The sequence below is a fragment of the Stegastes partitus genome, unplaced genomic scaffold (genome assembly GCF_000690725.1).
Source record: "Stegastes partitus isolate 25-593 unplaced genomic scaffold, Stegastes_partitus-1.0.2 Scaffold1625, whole genome shotgun sequence".
Classification (NCBI taxonomy): domain Eukaryota; kingdom Metazoa; phylum Chordata; class Actinopteri; family Pomacentridae; genus Stegastes; species Stegastes partitus.
Genome location: NW_007579356.1, coordinates 129,290 through 153,635, shown reverse-complemented (window position 1 = coordinate 153,635; position 24,346 = coordinate 129,290). Strand labels below are relative to the sequence as shown.

Sequence of the window (24,346 nt, the reverse complement as noted above, 5' to 3'; positions counted from 1 at the left end):
GTGTCCTATGTGTGGGGCTACAGTCCCAATATGGAGGTCATGAGTTCAAATCCCGCTCATGACCCTTTTCCTATAGGGCCTTCTCCCATTCTTTTCCCTACTTTCCTTTCTCTCTCTCACTAACACGATACAAAAAAGGCACAAAGGCCAAAAAACTAATTAAAAAAAAAAATAAAAAAGGTCACGTTGCAGAATGTCCTGAAAACGCATCAGGATGTACTATATATTGGGAAAAGTGTCCTGAATGTGTTTAAAGACAGCTTAGGAAGGTACTTCTGGAAAAAAGCACATTATGTATTTGGTCCTGATAAAAAAAGTCAAGCTCTGCAGAAGCCTGATAATGATCCTGATCATTTGAATCAGGTGTGTAGGAAGAGGGAAACATCTAAAACTTGCAGGACTTTGGCCCTCGAGGACCGGAGCTCGACACCCCTGATTTACAGTTCATACTTAAAAGTAATTTGCAAAGTTGTAGAAAGCAAAACGCTCAATACGATACTGTGATAAACTCGTTTATTATTGTTTTCACATCAGTTAAAAAAAAAAAGAAGCCAGCTCATGAAATCATCTTGCGAGTATGGATTTGTAAACTTATGTGATTAAAGTGCACTCAAGGAAGATTCCTGAAAAATCAGCAACAAAGCAAGTAAAAAAAAACATAAAGCACATGATACTACAGATACCCAGTAACCAAATATCTTCAGCTTGACAGCCGTGATTGTGTTATTACTTCATTTTTCTCCTATAAAGAATCAGGACTTACTAATCGTTTTGTAATCTGCAGGTTACGGTAATGTCGCCCCTAAAACAAAAGGAGGTCGTGTGTTCTGCATCCTCTACGGCCTGTGTGGGATCCCCCTGTGTCTGGTGTGGATCAGCAAACTGGGTTCATTCTTTGGCGATCGAGCTAAACGTCTGTCCCAGGTTCTGATACATAAAGGCGTTTCAGTGGTAAGAATCTGTCATTTCTCTGAACTCTGTGTTAAAATGCAGCGTCATGAATAATAATTAAGGGTTAAGTTTGTGTTTATTTCCCCTTCTTTGTCAGAAAAAGGTCCAGTTTACCTGTACAGCCTTATTTCTTTTATGGGGACTGTTGGTACACCTGGTGATCCCTCCTTTTGTTTTCATGGCTGTGGAAGGGTGGAGCTACTTGGAAGGCATCTACTTCTCTTTCATCACGCTCACAACGGTTGGCTTTGGAGATTATGTGGCAGGTAGGTTTTGTTTACCGCATAGTTTGTTGGTCTGAACTTTTGATATCAAACTCATCGACTCTCATTTCAGGTGTGAATCCAAACATACAATACCCGCGCCTGTACAGAGTATTCGCAGAGCTGTGGATCTACATGGGCCTGGCCTGGCTGTCTCTGTTCTTCAGCTGGAACGTCCACATGGTGGTGGAAGCTCACAAAGTGCTAAAGAAAAGAAGACACAGGCACAGGCACTTCTACGACGAGGAGCCACAATCCCAAGAGGAGGAGCAACACGTGGAGGTCAAGCAGAACGTCATCGACATCTTCAACTTCCTGTCTGAGAAGGACGACGACGACTACGGCACCGTCATCAAAGAGATCGGGATGGAGGCAAAGAGGAAGAAGCCACCGGAAAACATAAATCGCTCAAAGAGCTGCAGCGACATCTTGGGCACCAACATCCGGACGCTGGATCGCTCGCCGCGGCACAGACGCATGATCAGCATCAGTGAGGTGTTCATGAACGCAAAGACCGACGGGGACACTGGTGAGAAAGAGGAGGCGAGCCTTCCGATACAGGAACAGGCGAGAGACCTCAAAAATCCAGCGTTTCCAAGGACGGACGATGAAGAGAACAAGGACAGTTGTGTGTTTGATTTTGACATTGAAGGTATTGTCTTTACTGCACCTGCCGCAGAGGCCCCAAAAGAGGAAGTCGTACAGAGTCTGGAAAGCAGCGGGAGTCGGTTTAAAATATCCAAGGTAGTGGAAGAAGATTTGTTATTGGATAAAGATGAAAAAGGGTAAAAGATCCTTTACTTTCATCACGTTTGTGGCAGATTGGCGCGACGTGGGAGTGATTTTAGTAATTTAAATATCATGTATACTGTTATGTATGAAGAGAAGAAGCTGCATTATGTGGAAATGACGCCACAAAGATGTAAAGAAAGTGATGCTGCACTGTCAAATGGTTTCCTGCCTTAACTATTTTTAAATTATTTTTCAAATCGTCATTTTGCTAGCAGCGAATCAGGATTGATTTTCGTTTTTTTTTTTTTTACTCCTGTACCCATGCAGACTGTTCGTTACTGTAACAACGATAGACACAGTACACGATCTGCAAACTATCTCAAGTCACAGTACAGAGCTTTGTGGAAGATGGTGCCAACGAGCAACCTTCCCTCATAGGGAGCCGCAACAGTGGAGCCCATGAGCACGTGGCCGTCGTCGACGTACTCCACAGTCACCACTGGATGCTGCGAGTGAATGTTCTGGATCCTGATGATCTAGAGAGCACGGATAATAAAAAGGATTAGGTAAAATATAGACATAAAATAATGTACAGTACACATCAGAAGTGACTCCATGCAATATCCCTTAAATGTCAACTGATTCAAATATGTACCTCTCAGTCATTACCTCTAAATCGAATGGTTGGGTAATTGGACTTATGATCAATTAAAGGCAAATACATTTGGGAGACTGTTGTGAATACAGGCCCCAAAGTAGAAACTCAATGCAACAAAAGTGAACTCTGATCGCTGACACACAACGTAGAAAACCTGTAATCAGTGTAACAAGACTGAGTTTACCTCTGATTTCCAGTCAGCCTTATTGCATGAAAATTGTTCTAAAGTCAACCTTTGAACACCAGAACTTTCTGAATTTTGGACCTTATGGGCTGCGTTTATCTGCATGTCTACATAATGAGAAAGAATTGCCAGAAGAAGTGAAAAATCTGATTGTGAGACTTTACAAAGATGGAAAGTGACACAAGAAGACTGGTGGATAACAAAAGTGTAGAAGGAGGCATAACACCACTAATCAGAGCCTCCTCCTAAGTGTTGCACAATTTAGCTCTGAACAGATGGGGTAGTGCTTCGGCACAGGGGTCACCAATGAACAGTTTCTGTGACAGCTCAGGCTTTGTGGAGGACGGTGCATAATGCCATCCTATAGAGGTCCAAGAAAAAGATCACTGCTTGCTGTCTACTACAAAAGTGCAAGAATAACCTTCAGAAGACATGAAAAGTAGCCTAAAGAAAATTAAGATTGGGGTTAGGGTGTATGGCATGGTTGTTGTGAACCTGGCCTTGACTACCACAGTCCTGACAGTGAAGCACGGAGGTGGGAGTGTGATGATACGGAGCTGCGTAAATGCAAAATGTGCCGGGGAGATGACATTTATAGATGCACCATGAGTTCCTGTGGATATACTAAAACACTAGCTGATCAAAAGCACATTGACGAAATCACACGAGAGTTTCTAAACAAGGAAAAAAGACAAAAAAAACAAGCAAACTATGACCTGACCAGGTATGTTGTCTACGGAAGCCGAGAGCGGTCGTTTTCCGCTACTGTTCTTTCTTCGCCGTTTTCTCGAGATAACGAGTTCATTTTCTCGTTATCTCGAGATAACAAGAATCGTTTTCTCGTGAAAACGAGATAATTGGTGTTTGTGTTTGCCCGCTCGTGCCCGGTCCAGGATGGAATCCCAGGTGTGTGGGACCTCCCACACACCTGGGATTCCATCCTCAGTCACCAGCGGGGGGCCGGAGGACAGACGAGACCGGGCACGAGCGCTTCATTGTAAGCTGTCGTGCCCGGTCAGCTGTTCTCATGACACGTCATGTCGGAGTTCCCGGTCAGCTGTCTATATAAGATACGTCACACCAGGAAGTCCGACAACTTCTGATGAAGGCTGAAGTGACAGCCGAAACTGTCAACGGGATAATTATCTCGTTATCTCGAGAAAATGCCGTTTAAAAAAATGTGCGGCCATGACCGCTCTCGGCTTCTGTAGTTGCCTGACCTGAAACAAGAAATTTTGAGCAACCCAACATCTCTGACAAAGAGCAGTTAGTACACACTGGTAGCCTCGATGCCAAAGAGGATTGAGTTTGTCATCATAAATACTAGTTAAGATATAAAGTATTGAAAAGATAAAATAATTATATTTAATTTCAGTAACTGACTTTTGTATTTACTATATAGTATATCTATGTAATTAGTTTTAAATTCTACATCATCGTCATTACCCAATCTACAAGTAATACAACTGCTGTAAGGTGTTACAAGTCTGAATCATTTGACATTTCAGTGATATTGCACAGTGCTGCACTCGCTTCCTATGTACAAAGTATAATTTATTTTTTTTAAATCACAAACCTCAGAACCAGGTGGATCTTTCGGGTCAGAGCTGAACAGCTTCATGGGATTTGGATGACAGCCCATCCAAAGGTCACCTGTCCTGTGGTCCACCTCGATGTTATCACAAAGTGATCCAACGGCGACAGACTGTTTAGAAACATGAGTACATGAGAACTGATCACTGGTTTCTGTCCTCTGGATACAAAGTGAGAGAGAAGAGAGAAACTATTTGTTCTCTTGCTGAGTTTGATTTCAATATTCAAACCACTATCATGTCTATATGTTAAATATGAAGCTACATCCAGCAGAAAGTTAGCTTAGCTTAGCATCAAGACTGTCAGAAGGGGAAACGGTAATTAGTACGTTACATTTCATTCAATTAATCCGCTCACTTCATATCTAGGAGGCAGATAAGAAACTGGTAAAACTTGTCTATCAAAATGCTGAAGTATTTACCTCGTTTCTTTTTTGCAGACATTAGAAAACAATAAAACTCATTCTCACCTTAATATACACTAACTGCTCCCCTTTCTTTCTCTCAAAAACGTCTATGTCATGGTCTGCGATATCTGAAACATAAATATACCTGCAAAAAAAAAAAACCCAAAACAGTTTTATTTTTATATTGTTTTATCATTTTATAGAAAACACATGTATGTGGGAATTATTCAGTTTGAAAAATGAGCACAGAATGAGTGAAACGAATCGAGAATCACCGTTTGTCAAGAGACAAATTGATGCCATTTCCAGACAGGATGCCACCGGCCACCACCCTCACGTCACCGGGACTGTAGTACACCACCTCGCACATGGGCACGCCCAACAAGAGGGTCAGAAGGTGAAGCGTACGACTGGGAAAGTATTGGTCGTTTGAGGCGTAGAAGCTCTCCTTCCCGACTGCAACGATGTCATTTACGCTGAAAAACATGACGCAGAAGAAAAACAGGATAAAGACGCCGTCAAATGTAAAATGTGTAAACTACATTATGAAGCACCTACGAGGGGAGTAAAGGGTGGCTGATGGTCTTTAGGTGCACAAGGGTGTCCTCCTCAGCAAAACGAAAGATCTCTATCTGGCTGTTGCTGTGAGGATGATTGACGACAAACACGTATATGGAGTCATCTGCAAAGAAACAGCAAAGCGTTGTTTTTTTTATTAGCTTCACAATGCTTTGGTGCTGCAAGGTGGTGCAGTGGTTAGCACTGTTGCCTCGCAGCATAAAGGTTGCGTCCCGGTGGGGGCACCGGAATCTTTCTGCGTGGAGTTTGCATGTTCTCCCCGTGCAGCGTGGGTTCTCTCCAGGTTCTCCGGCTTCCTCCCACACAGTCCAAAAACATGTTGAGGTTAATTGGTGATTCTAAATTGTCTGTAGGTGTGAATGTGAGTGTGCTTGGTTGTCTGTCTCTAAGTGTGGCCCTGTGATAGACTGGTGACCTGTCCAGGTGAACCTGCCTTCACCCTGAGTCAGCTGGGATAGACTCCAGCCTCCCACGACCCTAGTGAGGATTAAGCGGTGTATAGATAATGGATGGATGGACAATGCTTTGGATCTTAAAATCAAATTGGAGTCAGAGTTTGGCGCGCAGGTTCTCGTCTTACTGCCGCACAGTTGCAAGTTTTTAAATTTAATCTTGAATGTTTTGGTTCTGATTGATGTGGAGACGCACTGTGGTCACCTCAGAGAGCGTGCTTTATCAAAATCACTGCTGTCTGTGGCCAATGCTACTTTGGTAACTTGACAAATACAAGATACCAAAGTGGTGGAGTTATGTAAAGTTGATTTCCACAATTTGGAGAAGCGGTCTGACAACAAGATCAAGCGTACATACATACATACATATATATAGCATACACTTAAAGTCATATCCAGTGCTTAACAAATGTATTAGACCGCCATCCAGTGTCAGCTTTATGCCACAGCTGCCCTAAATTAACAGCATTGTTAATTGCCAAAATCATTTCTTATGCTTCTGTAATGGTTCATACACCAGCATGTAGAAGCTCTTTAACCAAAATGATATTTTTAATGCTAAAATATAATTATTGTTGTTATCCATGAATTTTCAAATTTACTGTTTTACAAAAAAATGGGAAAAAAACACGAAAGCACATTATTGTTTCTTGATTAATATGTCAAATTTTAGTTATTTACATACATCATTCCTAAACAGAAAAAATAGTTGTAGTGGTTAAATGTGATGCTTGATTCATGTCTGACTTCTCAGAGAAGCCCAGCGAGCCGCCTCAAGTTTGGTCATAAAAAGAAGAATTCAGTTTGAAATTCCTCATTCCTGTTCAACACGGTAAAAACGTAGAGAGCTGAGTGTGAATTCTAACACTTCATGATGCTGGATGACACACAGTCGTCCTCAAATGTATTCATACCTTCTCACTAAAGAAGAAGGAAAAAAAAAAATGACAAAAGTAGTAACAAATAAAAATTTAATGAAAATCATGACTTGCTTTTGAATTGTGGTTCAACAGAAATATATATATAAAAAAACAAAAAAAAACAAGCAAACAAACAAACAAGCAAACAAGCATGGTGGGACTGTAAACTAATATTTAGTTGAACAACCCTTTGAGCCAATCACTGCAATCAAGTGTTGTCTGTAACTCTCAGTCAGACTTCTGCACCTGTTGTGGGGTATTTTTGCCCACCGCTCATCAGCAAAGTGCTCTCATTTGTCCGGAACAGTTTTCTTTGTTTTTTTAAATTGATCTTTTCAACTACAATTCTAAAGCAATGACTTCCATCCATCCATTATCTATACACCGCTTGATCCTCACTAGGGTCATGGGGGGCTGGAGTCTATCCCAGCAGACTCAGGGTGAAGGCAGGGGACACCCTGGACAGGTCACCAGTCTATCACAGGGCCACACTTAGAGACAGACAACCAAGCACACTCACATTCACACCTACGGACAATTTAGAATCACTAATTAACCTCAGCATGTTTTTGGACTGTGTGGGAGGAAGCCGGAGAACCCGGAGAGAACCCACGCTGCACGGGGAGAACATGGAGACGCAGAAAGATCCCGGTGCCCCCACTGGGCAGCGAACTGGCGACCTTCTCGCTGCGAGGTGATGGTGCTAAAGCAATGACTTATTTCACTAAACTGTAATTTTTTTAAAAATTTATTATTACTTTTTTCAGTTCCTAGTTATTTGAGTGACTATTGTGAATTTAGCCTTTTCTTCAATGGAAGGGTCTGAATACATTTGAGGACGACTGTATATATATATATGCAGTGCTTGACAAGTTAGACAGGTGGTCTAATAAATTTATAAAGTACTAACTGTACATTAACTTTCTCGGGGGGGGGGACAAACCTTTCAGCCGCTGAGAGTATGAGGGCTCAACCAGAGGCGTGTTCAATCACTTCTTTTATTTCCAAACAAGGTCTCAGACCAGTGATCCAAGAATGTGTGGTCTCACCAAAGCACTAGATTTTAAAGATGAGCAACCAAATCACTGATATGCATTTACGTCATTTCACATGTACAGTTAAGCCCAAAATGATTCATACACGTGCCAGATTTGATTTAGTGATATTTTATTTTGCTCTGTAGATTAGAGGTTGGGTCCTCATGTTTGCAGATTTGTGACGCGCCAGGAGGCTGTGATGACAGATACGCTGAGATCCAAAGATGCTTTTGGTGCGTTTATTATGACAAACAGCACAGAGGTATCACAGCAGAGCAAAGATGGATAAATGGACAAATGAAAACCAGCCGATTGATCAGATAAAAAAGTGATGAATGAACTTTACAGCTACTACCCAACCCTGACTCTCTCCTCTGTGTCACAGGTGAATGCACACCTTTATATACACAAACACTTCCACATGTGTACACGCCTACTCCCACGTGAACCAGCGCCTCTGCAACACACTCAAGCACACCATGCTCCTCATCTTCAACCTGTATGTCTCCTACAACATGCCTTATACTGTCGGTAATACGCTATTTATTAGAGCCTCATACAGCCAACACAGCCATCTCTTTAAGTCCTTTAATTAGTGTCACATCATGATGTTACTTCACAAGTAACTGCAAAAAAGAAAGCATTTATTAACTAAAATATCAATGAAATATTGGCAAAATCAACAAAAATAACTTAAACAGACCTAAAATAAGAACACTAATGAAGTCTACAGCCTCACGGTGAGCTGCCAGCTTCTCTTTTTTACTTTTTATCCTCATTTAACTGTCAGAAATCACATGCTCAGGTTCGTATGTGTTGAGTTCAACAGAGACGAGATGTCAGAACCATAAAAGATAACTAACAGGAGCCTGATATAAGATGCCTCCAATAATTAACCTGTTGGTGCGCCGACACAACGACACTAAATCTGATAAAATGTAGTTTATTGTAGAATTATTTCACCTTCCCTCATACAAATCAAGAGCCCAGCCAAGAGGACAAAAGGATGCAAAGAAGAAAGTGTCACCACGTCTCACCAAACAACTGATCAGCCCCAATATTTAACCCGATTGATAATTTGTCAGATTAGCTAAAGGATTGGAGTAACAATTGCACAGACTCTGTTGTCAGGAATGAGTGAACAAGAGGAAACGCAACCTTTTTTGCCATTTCAAGGATGATGAGTTAGAAGTAGCATTAGCTTAATAAAGCTCTGATATGGCTGAACAATGGCGGACAGCAAACAGAGAAGCTGCTATCAGTGAAGTCAAATTACCAGGAACAGGAACGCTGGATTACACTCTGCATTCCTGTAAATCCCCTGTATGTGTCACGACCATTTTAATCCCCCTGCTGCCAGCAATAAACATCACTTAAGCCTATAGAAGTATGAACAGAATATCAATATATTAAGAAAAAAAATGCAGTCCGTGAATAATATTTCAAATCTGCTTTGCTTTCATTTAATGAGGTTCCATTAGCTCTAATTTAAAAAAAAAAGTTTTCTCCAGTGATTCATCAGACAAAAGATCACACATCCAGGGCAGCGATGCTTGTTTCTATCACTCGACAACATAGAAATTAAACTGCTCAGATCTTGTTGCAGAAAAAAATGCTGCCCAAAAAGAGGCTTTGTCTTTCGTTCGTGACGCATGAACGTACTTTAAAACTTATTTGTAGCATAAATGTAAACCTTAGTGTGGCTTCATTCCATACACTAAATTGATTGTACATAAATTATCAGCTGATTCTTGAGCGAGTCAAGTGGAAACTTTTTTCAGATTCAGTCGATTTCAAATGGAGGGACCCTCATGTAAATACTAGCACCATTTAAAGAACTATTGGGACTTGTTAAAGGAACACTTTAGTCTTCAAATAGTTCAAAATAGAGTCCAAAGATCCTACTGTGGCTTGTGAATGAAGACGTGTTTGTGAATGTGTGTACTTGTTTAAAGAAGGCTGCCTGTTGAATTCTATTGTATTTTAATCTGCAGTAAAGAAAGAGCGATAGCAGCAATCTGTCATGAACAGACTATCGCTTTGGCTTCAATTCAGTTCAATTCAATTTTATTTGTATAGCGCATATTTACAACAAGAAGTCACCTCATAGCGCTTAACAAAGGCAGAAACACCCAACAATCCAACACATTTGGATTCCCTACAAGCTTCAGCAGTCCGCAACAGTGGGAAGGAACCAAAAAAACCTCTGACAGAACCAGGCTCAGGGAGGGACGGCCATCTGCCTCGACCGGTTGGGTGGGTGTGGGATGAATTATACAGTTTAGTGTACAGCTGAACACGTTATCAGAGGTTATTGTCCTTTTGTTCCTCCATTTCCTGAATTTGTCATATGCAAAACCTGAATCTAAAAATAAGAAACTGTAGAGAACGCACACAGTCGTCCTCAGATGTGTTCATAGCCTCCCATTAAAGAAGGAAAAAAAAACAGCAGCTGTCACTGAAATAAGTTGAAATTGACAAAAGTAGTAATAAATAAAAATGTAATGAAAATCATGACATTGCTTTTGAATTGTGGTTCAACAGAAATATTTAAAAAAAAACAACCATGGTGGGACTGTAAACTAATATTTAGTTGAACAACCCTCTGAGCCAATCACTGCAATCAAGTGTTTTCTGTAACTCTCAATCAGATGTCTGCACCTGTTGACTGCTCATCAGCAAAGTGCTCTCATTTAATCCAGGACAGTTTTTTTTTTTTAATTATTTTTTTTCAACCACAATTCAAAAGCAATGACTTATTTCACTAAATTATAATTTAGCAAATTTTTATTTATTATTTCTTTTTTCTGTTTATAGTTATTTGAGTGACTTTTCTGAATTTTTCTTTATTGCAAGGGTCTGAATACATTTGAGGACGACTGTACACTGTGTGAGGATTCCAAATTGTGCAGAACTAAAGAGGTGTGTCTGAAAACTGAAGAAACTCTGCCCGCTGAAGAACAAAAAAATCCTCAAATAAAACTTCCTAACTATTTATTTAGTGACAATTTTATGTCTTTGTTTCTTCTTTTTTTTCCATTTTAAAGTTGCTTTGCAGCTCACCTGCTTCATCCGTGTACACACTGATGCCGTGAGGGTTGAACGAACTGAGGTCCAGCTCGCCTTTGATCTGCAGCTCCACCGGCGTCGGCTTCGGGTGCAGCATATCCACGACATACATCTTCCCCGGTCCATCGCAGAATGAAGGCACTTCAGGAAACTTTAACCCCTGAGTGGACAAACGTGCACGTAAGAGACGCTGGAAGACTTTGCTTGAGCTCAGTGCAGAAAGATCCAGACAGCTATAGTGGTGAGAGGATTCATTTAGTAAACTATAGTAAATAATTCAAATAATAACATACCGAGCTGAAGAAGGCCAGTCCATCTTTCAGGATCGTGATATCCTCTGCCCCACATTCTGTGCAAAAACAACAACATATTAAAGCTTCTCCTCCAAACAAAAAACAGACTGCAAGGTATTGTGAGGCTGTGTGGAAAAATAGCAGGGACGAACCTAAATAACTTGACAGCCCTACATCAAATCAGGTTATTAGCCAAGGCCCGTTTAATCGCCGCAGACCAGAGCCATCCCTTGGCCCACTGGTTCCAATTACTCCCGCTGGGGCGCAGGTATGTTCTGCCAAAGTGCAGGACCAATAGATATAAATGTTCTTTTGTCCCTGCTGCTGTTTCCCTGTTAAACAAGTGATCGGTCTTGTCCTTTCTCTGTTGTTTTCTGTTGTTGTTGTTGCATGTGTGATTGTGGCAGTGACTGTCTCATTGCTGGCTGCACAAAAATTTCCCCACGGGGTTATTAAAGATTTTTGAACTTGAACTCCTCAGTTCTTACATAAAGCACTCCTATGTTTTATCCTGCTGACACTTGACCTACTGCTGCATGGACTTCAAACTCTTCCGCTATTATCACACTTTACACATAAATGACCAAAGTTCAGCATTTATTTCTACATTGTAACCCCCTTTAAAATTAAGATACCAACATGAATATAAAGAAAACGTACCGATATTCTGTAAATACTGACAGTTGCGGTGTTTCACGGTCACCTCTCTGGACACAAGCATCATAACCCTGCAGAGAAAGTTAAACATGACTCAAGCTTTCAAAGGAAAACACAACTTCCAAAGTGTCCCATCAGTGTTTTTTAGCTGAGCTTGAATAACTTTAAAAAAATAATTCTTCCACTGGGAGCACCTCTTCCTCTTCTACTCACTGCAGCAACTGTGAACATTAACAATAATATTAATCCTCTGCCGTGATTCCATGTTTCTGATTCTCCTCTCATGATAATTTCACACTTACTTCATTCGCGTGTACGTGTTTGCCGCAAACACTGCAAGAGCAGCAACAGCAGCAGCAATCAGTAGTTTCCTCATGGCGCCCATGTTTCCAAGTGAGAAGTCCAACGGGTTTCACACTGCATTTACACAACTGGTCAAAAGGTGGAGCTCAAGTGTGTGTGTGTGCAAGAAGCTCATTGATTCTTCCCATAGAAACCGGATGTACCTGCCCCATTATTTAAAAATAAAATAAAAAAATCTAGAAGGGGTGTTTGAAATTGCCAATTTAACAAAATTTTCATCCAGCAACATATTGGACTTTTTGTTTATTTATTTATTTTTCCTTTTTTTGTTGCTTTAACAACCAAACAATTACATAAAAAATTGACTAAAAAATAAAATTCCTTTTTTTTTTGCACACACATTTTAGTTCCACATCTATAAAAAACACAATTGGATACAATAAGAATATGAATAATATAGATCGTAATAAACACATAAATACATAAAAAAAAATGCAACTGTTCCTATTTTTTCCCTGATAAATTGTAATTAAATATGCATTTGGGGTAAGAAGGTGATTAAACATTCTTATTTTTATATTTTAAAAACCCCTGCCTCCCTTAACCCTACACTGGGGGGGGGTGGTTTGAAGGTTCTCTGAGGGTTCTGTGCAGCACCGTTTCTAGGATCAGGAGCTGAACCCAGAACATAAGGGGCTCGGAACATTTCGGCCTTTCATCATGCATGTGCACACAAGAGGACTTTTGAACGTTCGGGGCTTGGGAAAAAAACATCAGAGCCCCGAAAGCCCAGGGCTGGCGACGCCCCTGGTTCCGTTCAGTACCTCAGCAGTTCCTTGACTGCACCCGTCTGCAACAAACTCAGGTGTTGTACCTGCTGCCCTCCCAGCCTTCACCGCCCACATCTGTTCCAGTTGTTCCTTAGGCCTTCTAGATCTTGCACCTTAAAATTGAAAACCATTAGAAATACTATTTTGAGTAGTCTCGTGCTTATTATTTAATTTCATTTAATTAATTCTTTTAATTTCATCGTTATATAGTTGTTGTTTTTTTTATAAATACATTTTTTCTAATATTATGTTGTATGTAGTTGTTTACAAAGTTTTTTTTTACATTTTTTTTTGCACTGACAGGCCTGCACCATACTTTTCATTGTACTTGTTGCAACGACAGTCAAGCAGATCTGAATCTATTCAACGATTTTTTAAATTAAGAGAAAAAAAATTGTAATTTAAGAGGGCCGGGTGTATTTGAAAGAGGCAACGTGAGACCTAATGTTAAATACAGATGTGTTTCATATTTGGGAGTTATGTTATGGACTCAGTTGAGTCTCAAGAAAACATTGAAAGGTAAAATAATTAAGGATTACAGTGTATGAAATGATTACGAAAAATAATTTAGAGTAAATCGTGTGATGTTTTTTATTTTCTTTCTTTTCTTCTTTGTATTACTGATATTCTGGGTTATTTTATGGATTGTACAGGAGAGGCAAAAATAAACCGCAGCTTCAGACAATTCCTTCTCCAGCTACAGAGCTTGTAAAAAAATGTTTAATGCAAGAATGTCTAATAATTCTTTGTCAGCTGAATGCATAAAATTCAATTTTTCGGTGGAACTTGGGGACATCAAACCTTTACTTGCCACAGATGTTGCTGCACACTATTCCAGCGACATTTCTCAGTGCAGCTTGTTCCAGCTTGAAAAGACTCTCATGAGCAGAAAAACCAGATAATGTAACTTGAGTTACACAAACTAGAATAGACTTTTATTTAACAGTATGTGAGCATCAACCACTCTTCAGTAGAGCCACAAGACAAACTACACTGGTAACATAAATCTTTTTTTTGTTGGTTTTATTCGGTCAAATCAATCATTTTCTTTATCATCAAAACATCTAAAAGTATCCCGTTACACACATTGCCCATGTGAATATTTCACATTTTCAGCTCACCAGTGAAAAACATTATTTTCTGTGGTACACAACAACAACAAAGTGGCTACATGTATTACGTCTGATTGAAAGTATTTCACAGTGGTTCAAATATCTCGACAGTTCAATAGTTTCAGGGTGTGAAATCACCTCAGTTTCAAATATGCTTTAGTCGCCAAAGCTCAGATGTTTTCTTTACCTTCAGCTCCTCTTTAGGAACACTCACATTAGCTGAGAGGTATTTTTGTTCCTGTTATCAGATCCCGTCTGGCACAACACGGCCAACTGCATTTTTTTTTTTTTTTTGCTGTATATCATTCAAATCTTCAATGTTTAGTCTGACAGAAAAAAAGAGGTAACGCTGGATTTCCTTGTTTTTTCGTTGAACTTCATTGAGTATTTTCTTTCCCCTCTAAAGAGACATCGCCTACTTCAAATCACAGATCATGGCTTTGTGGAACACGGTGCCGATGAGCAACTTCCCGTCGTAGGTCGTCGCTACAGAGGAGCCGAGGAGCGTATGTCCATCGTCTTCATACACCTGAGTCACCTTCGGCTGATCGGAATGGATGTTCTGGATGCGGATGACCTGAGGACACGGGAAGAAACCAATGTAAGAAAAACAGAAGATGGAAGTAGGTAAATCTGCTGTTTACGTGGTGTGTCAGAGAAGTTCCAGGACTGGTTGTTGCAAAAGAACAATTTAAACCCAAACCACAAACTACGACTTTTCCCCTTCAGACGATCAAGCAGCACGTCTACAACGAGATCCTGCGGCGTTTGATTTGTTCAGCGCGCAAGAAGAGGCGAAAGTTGTGACAGAACAAGTCATGGCGGCTTCACCATGACAACGCCCTGAGCATCCCACGTTTCCTGGCTGAGAAGAACATCGCAACCTCCCTACTCACCCCACCTGGCTCTGTGGGATTTTTCCCTCTTCCCCAGGTTCAAAGGGGGTCATCAAGGGGGACGTGGGCGACATCAAGATGGTTGTGACGACGGAGCTGAAGAGGATCCCGGAAGAATCGTTCCAGGAGTGCACGGCGAGGGCTGGGAAAGTGTGCTAGATTCCAGGGAAAACTTGTAGTTTGGATTTGAAACATATCTTTTGTGTCACCGGTCCTGAAACTTTTCTGACACACCTCATAAATCAAAAAATATTTTAAAAAAGCATGATCAGATTAAGAAGGAATGGACAAAACCTCTGATCCGGCTGGGTCATTGGGGTCGAACATGAAAAGCTTCCATGCATTCGGATGGCAGCCCACCCAGAGGTCGCCGGTTTCAGGATCAACTTCGATGTTGTCAGGGAGTGTATCCACAGCCACGGCCTGGTGAGGGGTCACAGTCGAGGGTATTATTATACATTCAGCACAGTGTCTTGATTACCTTAAATGACAATTCTAGCATTACTTTACTTCCTGAATATGAGAAAGGCATCACAAGTCACGTTTCCATACAAAAAATTGAGCACATTTTAAGCAAATTAATAAAAATGTCACAACAAATGTAAAAAAAAAAAAAAAAAGATAATTAACTTTGCTTGAGAGTGATTAAATTAAGAGTACATGGTGTTGTCAGAAGGTGGCAGTATTGGCTATGCTATAAATAGATGTAATAGAGTAAAAGAAATAGCAAACAAATACATAAATACTTGAAATGTCAACTAGTATTGGCTACGTTTCATGGCGTCCGGAAGCAAAGACAATGAAAAAAAGCTGATAACACTACGCCTGATCTTATTTTAAAAAAACAAAAACAAAAAGAGGGTGTGTTCATTACCTGTTAAGTTCATTAACGCTTGCGAAAAAGTCAAAAATCATTACCTGCTTCCATTAATGTCTAATGCAATACTTCAAAATCTACATTAAAATACCAAAAACAAACACTTCTAGTTTACAATAGTTTTGCAGTGATTTCATTTAAACTACATTAACTATTTGTGTTTGCTTTAAACCAACAGCTACCTCCAGCAGAGTGGTAGCTGTTGGTTTACTGCAGCTAAACTGTCTCCCATCACTTCCCATTAAAGTGGAAACAGACAACTTTTTTCCCCCCTTTGTGCTTCCAAATGTCATTACTGTTGGCACCGCATGACCGCATGACTTGCTGTTTTTCTCAGCAGCCTCGCAACTACCAGCAACACTTGAAATGAACAACACGAAAGAAGCACGTTAACAGAAGAGATAAGTAGCGCTTATTTGATATGGAGTATAGTTCGACCACGGCAACGTGCAAACAAGTAACAAGGTGGAGAGGAGTGTGTGAGCTTAGCCTTGCACTGTACACTCCTTCTAGAAAGACATTCAAATTAAACTGCGCGACGCCTCATTTATAAGTATCTATGCTTCGAAAATGACAGTGCTTTATTACAAGTCGTATTTCTTGCTGTGTGACAGTTGGCTCGTATGTGTGTGCAGAGTTCAGCCTCCAATCTTTGCAGGCGCAGTGGGGTGTGCCAACCTTTTTTTTTGTTTCTGCAGCTTCATGGTGACACAATAAAAGGCGTCAACTGAAAGCAAAACGTGTCATTATTTGACCTACAGGCCGACAGTCAGGGTGAGACGCCACAAAGTCCAAAAGGACGTTTTAAACCTACACAGGACGACTGATCCGACTTGGAAAAACATCTCGGCAACAGATGTGCAGACTTAGTCAAAGAATTACATCAAAAATAGGTCAAAAATGTATTTTTGGCATAAACAAATTTGTTGGAGTTTGTCACGATAATAAACAATAACTTACTTACCAATGGGGCCCAACACATTTATATGCAAATACAGCTTTACACTGGTAACTCGTGCTACTGCTGCAAGCTGCTAAAAATCTGCCGTTTAAAAGCGTGCAGCTCAACAACAAAAAAAACTGAATTTCTGCAGAAAGAGTGGAGATGGGAAATTAAAATGTGCTGCCACTTGTTTCTGCAATTATTTAATCTTTCCTAAGTGCGTCATGGGAAGGTGGAGAAACATGGAAAGAGCTGATTTTAATGCAAAATGTGTCCAGCTTTGGTTGGATCATGAAATGTATGAACACTCTGGTTTGTTCTGTTGTTCGATGGTTTCTTCTGGCATCCTCCACTGCCTTGCATTGACATTGTGAATCTATTTTTATTTAAATATCAGTTCTGTCATATACTACAACTGAACTTTTATTTACTTTTCTGTTCAGTTCTTTCCATGGTGTTGTTTCAGTATCAGTATATTTAGGCAGGTGTTGTATTGAAGTCCTGATTTTGATATTGTGACAACACTAATCTCCTTTCGCCGGCTCCAGTTTCAACAGTTATTCTGGTTGTTACAGTATCGACAAACACCTACAGAGGGAAAACAAAAGGGCTATCCTGTTTCTGTTGTTGCTGTGCATTTGTAGCTGCACGTCTTTGTGCTGCAAATCCAGCCTTTATTTTTCCCAGGAGATTTCATAGTCGCAGGCGGACAGAAGTGCAAAATGACAGCGAGGTTTATAGGGGAAAAGTCATTCATGTCTCTTCAAGCTCAGCAGCAGGGTGAGCGTCACCCGCTCAACTAGGTGAGCGGGCGACCCATGAACAGGGGCTATCGTTCCCCGATGCAGCTGTCGTGGGTTCAACTCCCGCTTTGCTGCAGGTCCTCCCCTCTCTTCTCCCCCCTTTCCTGTCTCACTCTCTCTACTGACCTACTGTATCACAGTATGGTACGGCAGCTGCACCACGGCAGACAGGGAGAGGCTTCAGAGGGTTGTAAAGGCAGCCCAGAAGATCATCGGCTGCCCTCTCCCCTCCCTGATGGACATCTACACCTCCCGCTGCCTCAGTAGAGCAAGAACCATCATCAAGGACAACTCCCACCCTGGTTCTGACATGTTGGACCTGCTGCCCTCAGGGAGGCGCTACAGGTGCATCAGAACCAAAACAAACAGACTCAAGAACAGCTTCTTCCCAAAAGCCATCACCACTCTGAACTCACACATGCACTGACATCACAGTCCACCCCTGCCCCCCAATCTACCCCCAACCACCTACTATAAACTCTATTTAAATGTGCAATATCATCAATGACCATGCATATATAACTTATCTTATTTTATATTTAAATCTCTTATATTTTGTATTTTTTTGCTCTTTGTTTTGTTCTTTATTCTATATTGCACTGAAGGAGCTGCTCTTAATCTCATTGTACATGTGTATAGTGAAAATAAAGGCATTCTATTCTATTCTATCCTGACTAATAAAGGCAAAAAGGCCAGATAAAAGGAAAAAAAAGAAATGATGATACTCTCTTATTGTTACACAAAATTCTAACGTTTAAAGTTTGCGATGAAAAACTAAAACATGAGTTTTTGTTTAGCACCAAGAATTTTACAACTGAGATGTCATCACTGTACTGATCCATCAGGGGATTTGATAAAATCTGTGTGGTTTCATGTTGCTAACAGGTGGACTCATTTACCTTCACAGGAGTCAGTGTGTGGTCTTCTTTCCGCTCCAACATGTGCACATTGTGGCCAAACAGATCTGCCACATATACGTGCCTGTAAAGGAGATCAGAATTAGAAGTAAAACATTAGTGCAATGCAACAATGTGCTCGTCCCTGCAGATCTTACCTTCTGTCTGGCGAGACGTTGATTCCATTTGCCATGTAGTAACCCTGGGAGACCTCTTTGACTTCATTCGGACTGTAGTACACGACGCTACCCCACGGCTGACCCAATAGCAGCTCGAAGTAACCTTTGAGAAGTTCGTTTTCAAAGTATTGATCAATGGTGGCGTAGAAGCTGTCAACTCCCACGACCACAATGTCGTTTACACTGGAAAGAAAAATCAGAATGCAAGAAAAATGGTTTAAGTACATTTTAAACACAATAATATGCATATGCTATGGAACGGTTTCACACACCCTCAAGCGCAGTCCAGTTTAAAGTCGTCGCTGCACCGTACCTGTGGAGAAGCTTGTGTTTGATGGTTTTCAGATGCACCAGGGAGAGTTCTTCCTCGACAAATTTGAACACCTCAATTTGGCTTTTTAGATGAGGATGATTGACAACATACAGGTACACAGCATCATCTGGCAAAACAGAAACAAGAAAAGCATTGTCCTGAAAGAACCCAGCTGAAAAGGGTGTGTGTGTGTGTGTGAAGGACATGCATGACTACTGATACTACCAGCACAGTGAGATTACACAGCTTAATAATTGCTGAAAGCCTGAGCTGCTACATTCTGCTGTCGTCCGGGCATCAGAGGACAGAAGGTGATAAAGGCTGTAAAGACTGTAATAAATAATCGGAAAAAATATTGGGATATGTAAATAAAATCCTTGCAAAGTTCATGCATGTTGGTAAAAATAAATCCCACCTGTAGATGTCGAGTTCTCACAAGAGCAAAACAAAAAAATAGCAATGTTTTTTTGTTGTACATATACATATATAACTACACACAATTTGTGTTCTCGCAGAAAGTACTGACTTCCTGCGTTTCTAGATGCTTTTATTGAACAGCCAACACCAAACATGGCCTTGGCTGTTGCACCCACAGGGGAGTGACTGTCGCAGCAGGTGATCCCAGCAGGTTTGTCCACATACTCTACATGCACACACAAGCACATATCAACCAACAACTACATATAAACTATGATTAGCAGTTACAAGTTAATACAGGTGCTTAAATTGCTGCTAAATTTAGTCAAATCTGGGTCAAAATGTACAAAAAACACCAGCACCCGTTAGGTGTCACCTTTGCAGAGACTTGCGTTTGACAGCAGGTGTGCAGCCACACATCACGACTCTTACCGCTTGGATCGGTGTAGATGCTGATACCGTGTGGGTTGAACGTTTCTAGGTCGAAGTTCCTCGGCATACGCAGCTCCGTTGGTTTCAGTCGAGAATCTTTCAGATCAAGGACAAAGATCTTTCCGGGCTCATCTGAAGCTGGAAATCCAGGATACCTCAGACCCTAGAATTAATAAAAAAGAGAAGTTATGCAGACGACAACAACACTGAAAATATTTTTTTTTAAAAACCATTATCACCAATATTGTGAGTCATAATTTAAGTGCAAATAGTCGCACAAACACGTTTAAATTTCTTGAAAAAACAAAAAAATGGATCATGTGTTTTTTCCTAGAGAGTCAAACAGGCGTGCTCCTTTATTCCTAGAAAATATGATTTCTAAGGCAGCACATCTCTGTAGCATCACAACGCTTCATTTGTAAAGCTATTTTTGTGACCCATATTATCTTCATTTTGATTTTTTTTTTTTTAATTCCAGCTTGTATGATTTGTACATTGCACTTGGCCATATTGCAATTTTAATAATACTTTGTTCAGCCCTAGACTATAAAAAATATTACATGACATAAAATGACATAACACTGAGTACAAACAAGAGGCAGCTTTGATAAGGAAGAGTGGATCGTAAACACAATAGTCCAGATTGAAGGCTCTGTCTGTTCTCAACAGTAGGCAACTTTGTGCATTTTAAGGAATCCGAAGCAATTAAATTAAAAGCCCTTCAAGAAATAGTTGTGCAGTTTTAGATTTTTGCAGATTTTTAACATTAAAATGGGATCATTTGGGGCAATGCTGAGTATATCAATAGCAATATAAAATGATTGTGGGAGGGTGGAAGGTGATTTTTCCCTTAAACAAAACAAGAATTTTTACATCCCACAGATCATATGTGTAGGTTTTGAGGAAGGGACAAGGGACAAGGGATACTGGTACAGACTGTATATAAAAGATGGACATGGCGTCAGCTGTTGGTTGTTGTGATGCCTCGGATTTGGCATCTTACTGTCGCCATATTGGGTTTTTTTGTAACAGAATGTAATAAGAAAGCAGAGGATTAAACTAGAGAACCCAAAGATGCCACGCACAGCGATACTGTAGCAGCTAATCCAAACACAAGGTAGCCTCTCTTGGTCAGTCTGGTCTGATTGCATTTATTTATCATGCTGCTACTGAGGGGGAAAGAACTGCTTTGGTTCATTTGTGTTTCTTTAAACCAATCACAACTGTCGCAGGTGGAGCGAAGCAGAGAGTGCAGCATTGGTGTTGCCTTAAAACAGTAATGGGGGATTGGTTTGGTTTAACATTTTGCATCAAAAGAGGCAAGAACTGTGATTGAATTTGCCTTGCTGACTGACGTATTGTGCAATCCTAATCCAAAATAATGAAATTTGCAGCGTCATAGTTTGCTGCTCGGAGATTGCTGTTGTTGTTTCCCGACAGTGAAGTAGATATTGAAAACAGCAAAGGGGAGGAATAAGAAGCCTGAAATGTCCAATGGCAGCCCCGCCCTAAACACCTTAAACTTACACTGCTTTAACATCAGTTATCCCGTAAATGGGACCACAGTTTACAAAATGAACATCATGTTGTGATCAAAGTCTTCAAACTAGCAACTGAGACCAGGGGTTTTTCTAGAAAAAAATTGTATGAGGGAGCACACCATGTCGAGGGAGTTGTCTTTGAAAAATTGAAGCTTAAATGGGACATTCAGAGGCCATCTGAGAGAGAAATTTTAGCTCATGAAACTTCAGAAATCAAGACATTATCAACTGTTGAGCAATTGTTGTTTGGTTAGAATTGTAACACAACTGTACTCTGTAAATGAAAACATGACAAACACTAGTATTGGCAAAAGATCTATTTACTAGAACTTGAAATGTTCTTACATGCTTGTACTGCACCATGATACACATACATGTACTTTAACCAGTGTAACAGTGTCAGGGAGCAAGACCCTGTCATGTACTTTAACCTGAGTATGACACAATGTCATGGAGTAAAACCTTATCATACATGTGGGGGAAAGGTCATTAATTCTCGAGAGATCTCGCTGTGTAGGTCAGCTGACCTTGCATGCAACCTGTATGAAATCTCGCTAGAGTAGCTAACATCAAAACAATATGGCGCCTCTGCATGGAAAACGCCAATTTTGATGGTTTTTTGCACCGTCTAACGGTGTGTCTACCGCAATCGGAATATGCTGGAGTCACTGTAATGTTTTTGATGATCAGATACATTGTCTTGTGATGGTGCTGGGATATTTTCACGGCCGAGAAGATCGTTTTCGTGAAGTTTGCATGTTGTACGGCAGCATGTAAGAACATTGCCCAAGCGTTACTACGGTTCAATCGGCATCTTGGTAAGAGGACGCAAGCCGGGAGTATGAGGGCACAGCGCCCCTGTAGCATTACTTAGACAAACCTCTGAAGACTATAAACTCATTAGGAAAATGCTTGCAGAGGCAACACATTCAGGAAGAAGTACAGTCATTTTCTCCTAGATGTCAATAAAATCTATTGTTCTTGCAGCCAGAGGAGTCGCCCCCTGCAGGCTGTTGAAAAACAAGCAGGTTTAAATTGCTTTCACATTGGCTTCACTTTTCAGAATTGGAGACTACGTACAGTCAAACATCCCTCAGTGTTCAGGACATGTTTATCTGCCCCTCAGTAGAAACATGAAGAACAAACATTTAATATTACTAATATTCCATTGCTTCTAATGCTGGTTTTATAGCTACTAGGGATGCAAATTTTAAACAATTTGTTTAAGTGATAGCCACATTATCAATTAAAAATCAACTAATCATTATAATGTGTTAAGTACAGCGGACACTTATTCTTGAAGATGCAGATGAAGTCACAGATATTTAACTATCCAGCTACACTCACATTGTCCCAATCAGGCTTGGAGGACATTAACTGCCCCAAAAGTCTCCGTCATGGTTGCTGCCAAAACTCCCTGTTTGCCAACATGAAGCTGCTCCTCGTCTGGAGGTGGTAATTCAGACACATAAAGGAACAAACTGGTGCATAGAAATTCACCAGAATGCAGAAATGTGTATTACTCAGACCACCCATTTAAAGTCCTACCTCCAATGTTTAAAAAAATAATAACCATGGAACAAATAAGGCCCTGATTACAACCTTTAAACTAATTATAAACTGGTCACATGGATAATCTGTGTACATGGGCTTATTGACGAGCCTCAGAGGCGCACATTTGGCTGCACTTCAACTCAAATACTTACTGCGCTGATAAAGGCGAGCCCGTCTCCCAGGATCGTGATATCCTCCGTGCCATGTTCTGAAAGCAGCACACAACATGCACAGTTAATCTCACACTTTAAAGTGCACGAAAACTGCACGTTATTGTGGCGTTTCTTACCCAGATTTTTAAGCAGCACACAGTTGGGGAGGTGGTTGTTGGCCAGCACTCTGTCAGCCAGGGCTCTTTTCCTGCAGCGTGCATGAAAACAAAGTCACATCAGGGCAGGTGACCAGAACACAAAACAGAGCAGCAACACAAACAAAGCTGTGTTTCTTTGTTTGTTTGTCTTTTACCTGAAGTTGTAAAATCTCTCTCCCAACAGCACCGCCAAAGCAGCCACTAAAAGCGAGATGCAGCCCAGTTTTCCCATGTTGAAATCACGACAGGAAAGTTTGACAAACAGCTTAAAAGTCTCGCTGCACTGCGGGCGAAGGCGTGCCTCTGCAAGGCTGCGTTCACGAGCATCGGAAATGCCTAAACTAATGTGTTTCCCTGTTACCCTTTCCTTACCGTGCCCATTTAATTAACTTTCCTATCTTCAAGGTTGTGTTTTCTAACTGTCTTATCTAAAAACACTTCACTTTCTGGCAACAATATTTGCAATTTACACTTTATTAGTATTTAACCGGACTCCTTCTTTTAGTGAAATTGCAGGATTATGACCCTGTGTTTATTTTTGATGGATTTGCAAGATAAGACATAAAGTATTTGTTTTATTTAAGTTGCCAACAATAAGCCTTAGTGTACGTGAAAACTATTCATTAACAGTAATGTCCGACATTTTGTGAGCACGTGAAGGCAGCATAATTCCAAACGGTTGGAGTCGCTGTGGCTGCATTTCTGTGCAGAAAAGTTTGAGATTTCTTCTGCCAGCGGTCATTTGTTGGTTGTGTGTTCATGTGAGTGCACAGTTAAGGCACCAAATTATGCCTAACCATGCCAAAGTTTTGATAAATTGTGAATTTGTATGTGTCCAAAAGGATTTGTGTGGCTGGAAATGACAAACAAGTGGCACAAAGTGGTAAAAGAATGTGTTGGAGATGTTCATGATGAAATTGAATCATGTTCCCACCCCTCCACCCCCTCTTCTTTTTCTTTACACTTTCATAAACATGTCAAGTTCAAAATTGTTCAGTGATCAAAAGCCTTCATTTGCTATCACAGCTGTTCCAGTTGCTCGCAGGTCTCCACTGGGATTTTGTTCCTCCAAGTGTTGTTCTCCAGATCTTTGAGCTCCAAGGCTTCCTCTCCATCACTCAGCTCTTCATTTCCTCCACAGATTCT

General features: G+C 40.7%; 3 protein-coding genes across 3 annotated transcripts; 1 reads left to right on the top strand and 2 right to left on the bottom strand.

Moving 5' to 3' along the window:
* Nucleotides 1–750: 750 nt before the first annotated feature.
* Nucleotides 751–2,164, top strand: LOC103371671 (potassium channel subfamily K member 5-like; the record flags this gene model as incomplete). The annotated part of the gene is given in 3 exon segments (XM_008301071.1): nt 751–951; nt 1,049–1,217; nt 1,288–2,164. Coding segments are annotated over 3 exon segments (1,086 nt in total), but the record flags the coding sequence as incomplete, so codon positions are not given.
* A 77-nt stretch (nt 2,165–2,241) lies between these two features.
* LOC103371669 (serum paraoxonase/arylesterase 2-like) lies at nt 2,242–12,179 on the bottom strand. The gene is made up of 9 exons (XM_008301068.1): nt 12,097–12,179; nt 11,798–11,865; nt 11,138–11,193; nt 10,839–11,004; nt 5,346–5,469; nt 5,063–5,263; nt 4,851–4,932; nt 4,365–4,493; nt 2,242–2,482 (listed from the first exon to the last, which is right to left on the bottom strand). Exons 1-9 carry the CDS (start codon nt 12,177–12,179, stop codon nt 2,321–2,323), a joined length of 1,071 nt encoding a protein of 356 aa, XP_008299290.1. The 3' UTR covers nt 2,242–2,320.
* Nucleotides 12,180–13,929: 1,750 nt separating this feature from the next.
* LOC103371666 (serum paraoxonase/arylesterase 2-like) lies at nt 13,930–23,500 on the bottom strand. The gene is made up of 9 exons (XM_008301064.1): nt 23,356–23,500; nt 23,180–23,250; nt 23,043–23,098; nt 19,796–19,958; nt 18,947–19,073; nt 18,613–18,816; nt 18,458–18,539; nt 15,230–15,358; nt 13,930–14,616 (listed from the first exon to the last, which is right to left on the bottom strand). Exons 1-9 carry the CDS (start codon nt 23,430–23,432, stop codon nt 14,455–14,457), a joined length of 1,071 nt encoding a protein of 356 aa, XP_008299286.1. The 5' UTR covers nt 23,433–23,500; the 3' UTR covers nt 13,930–14,454.
* Nucleotides 23,501–24,346: the final 846 nt, after the last annotated feature.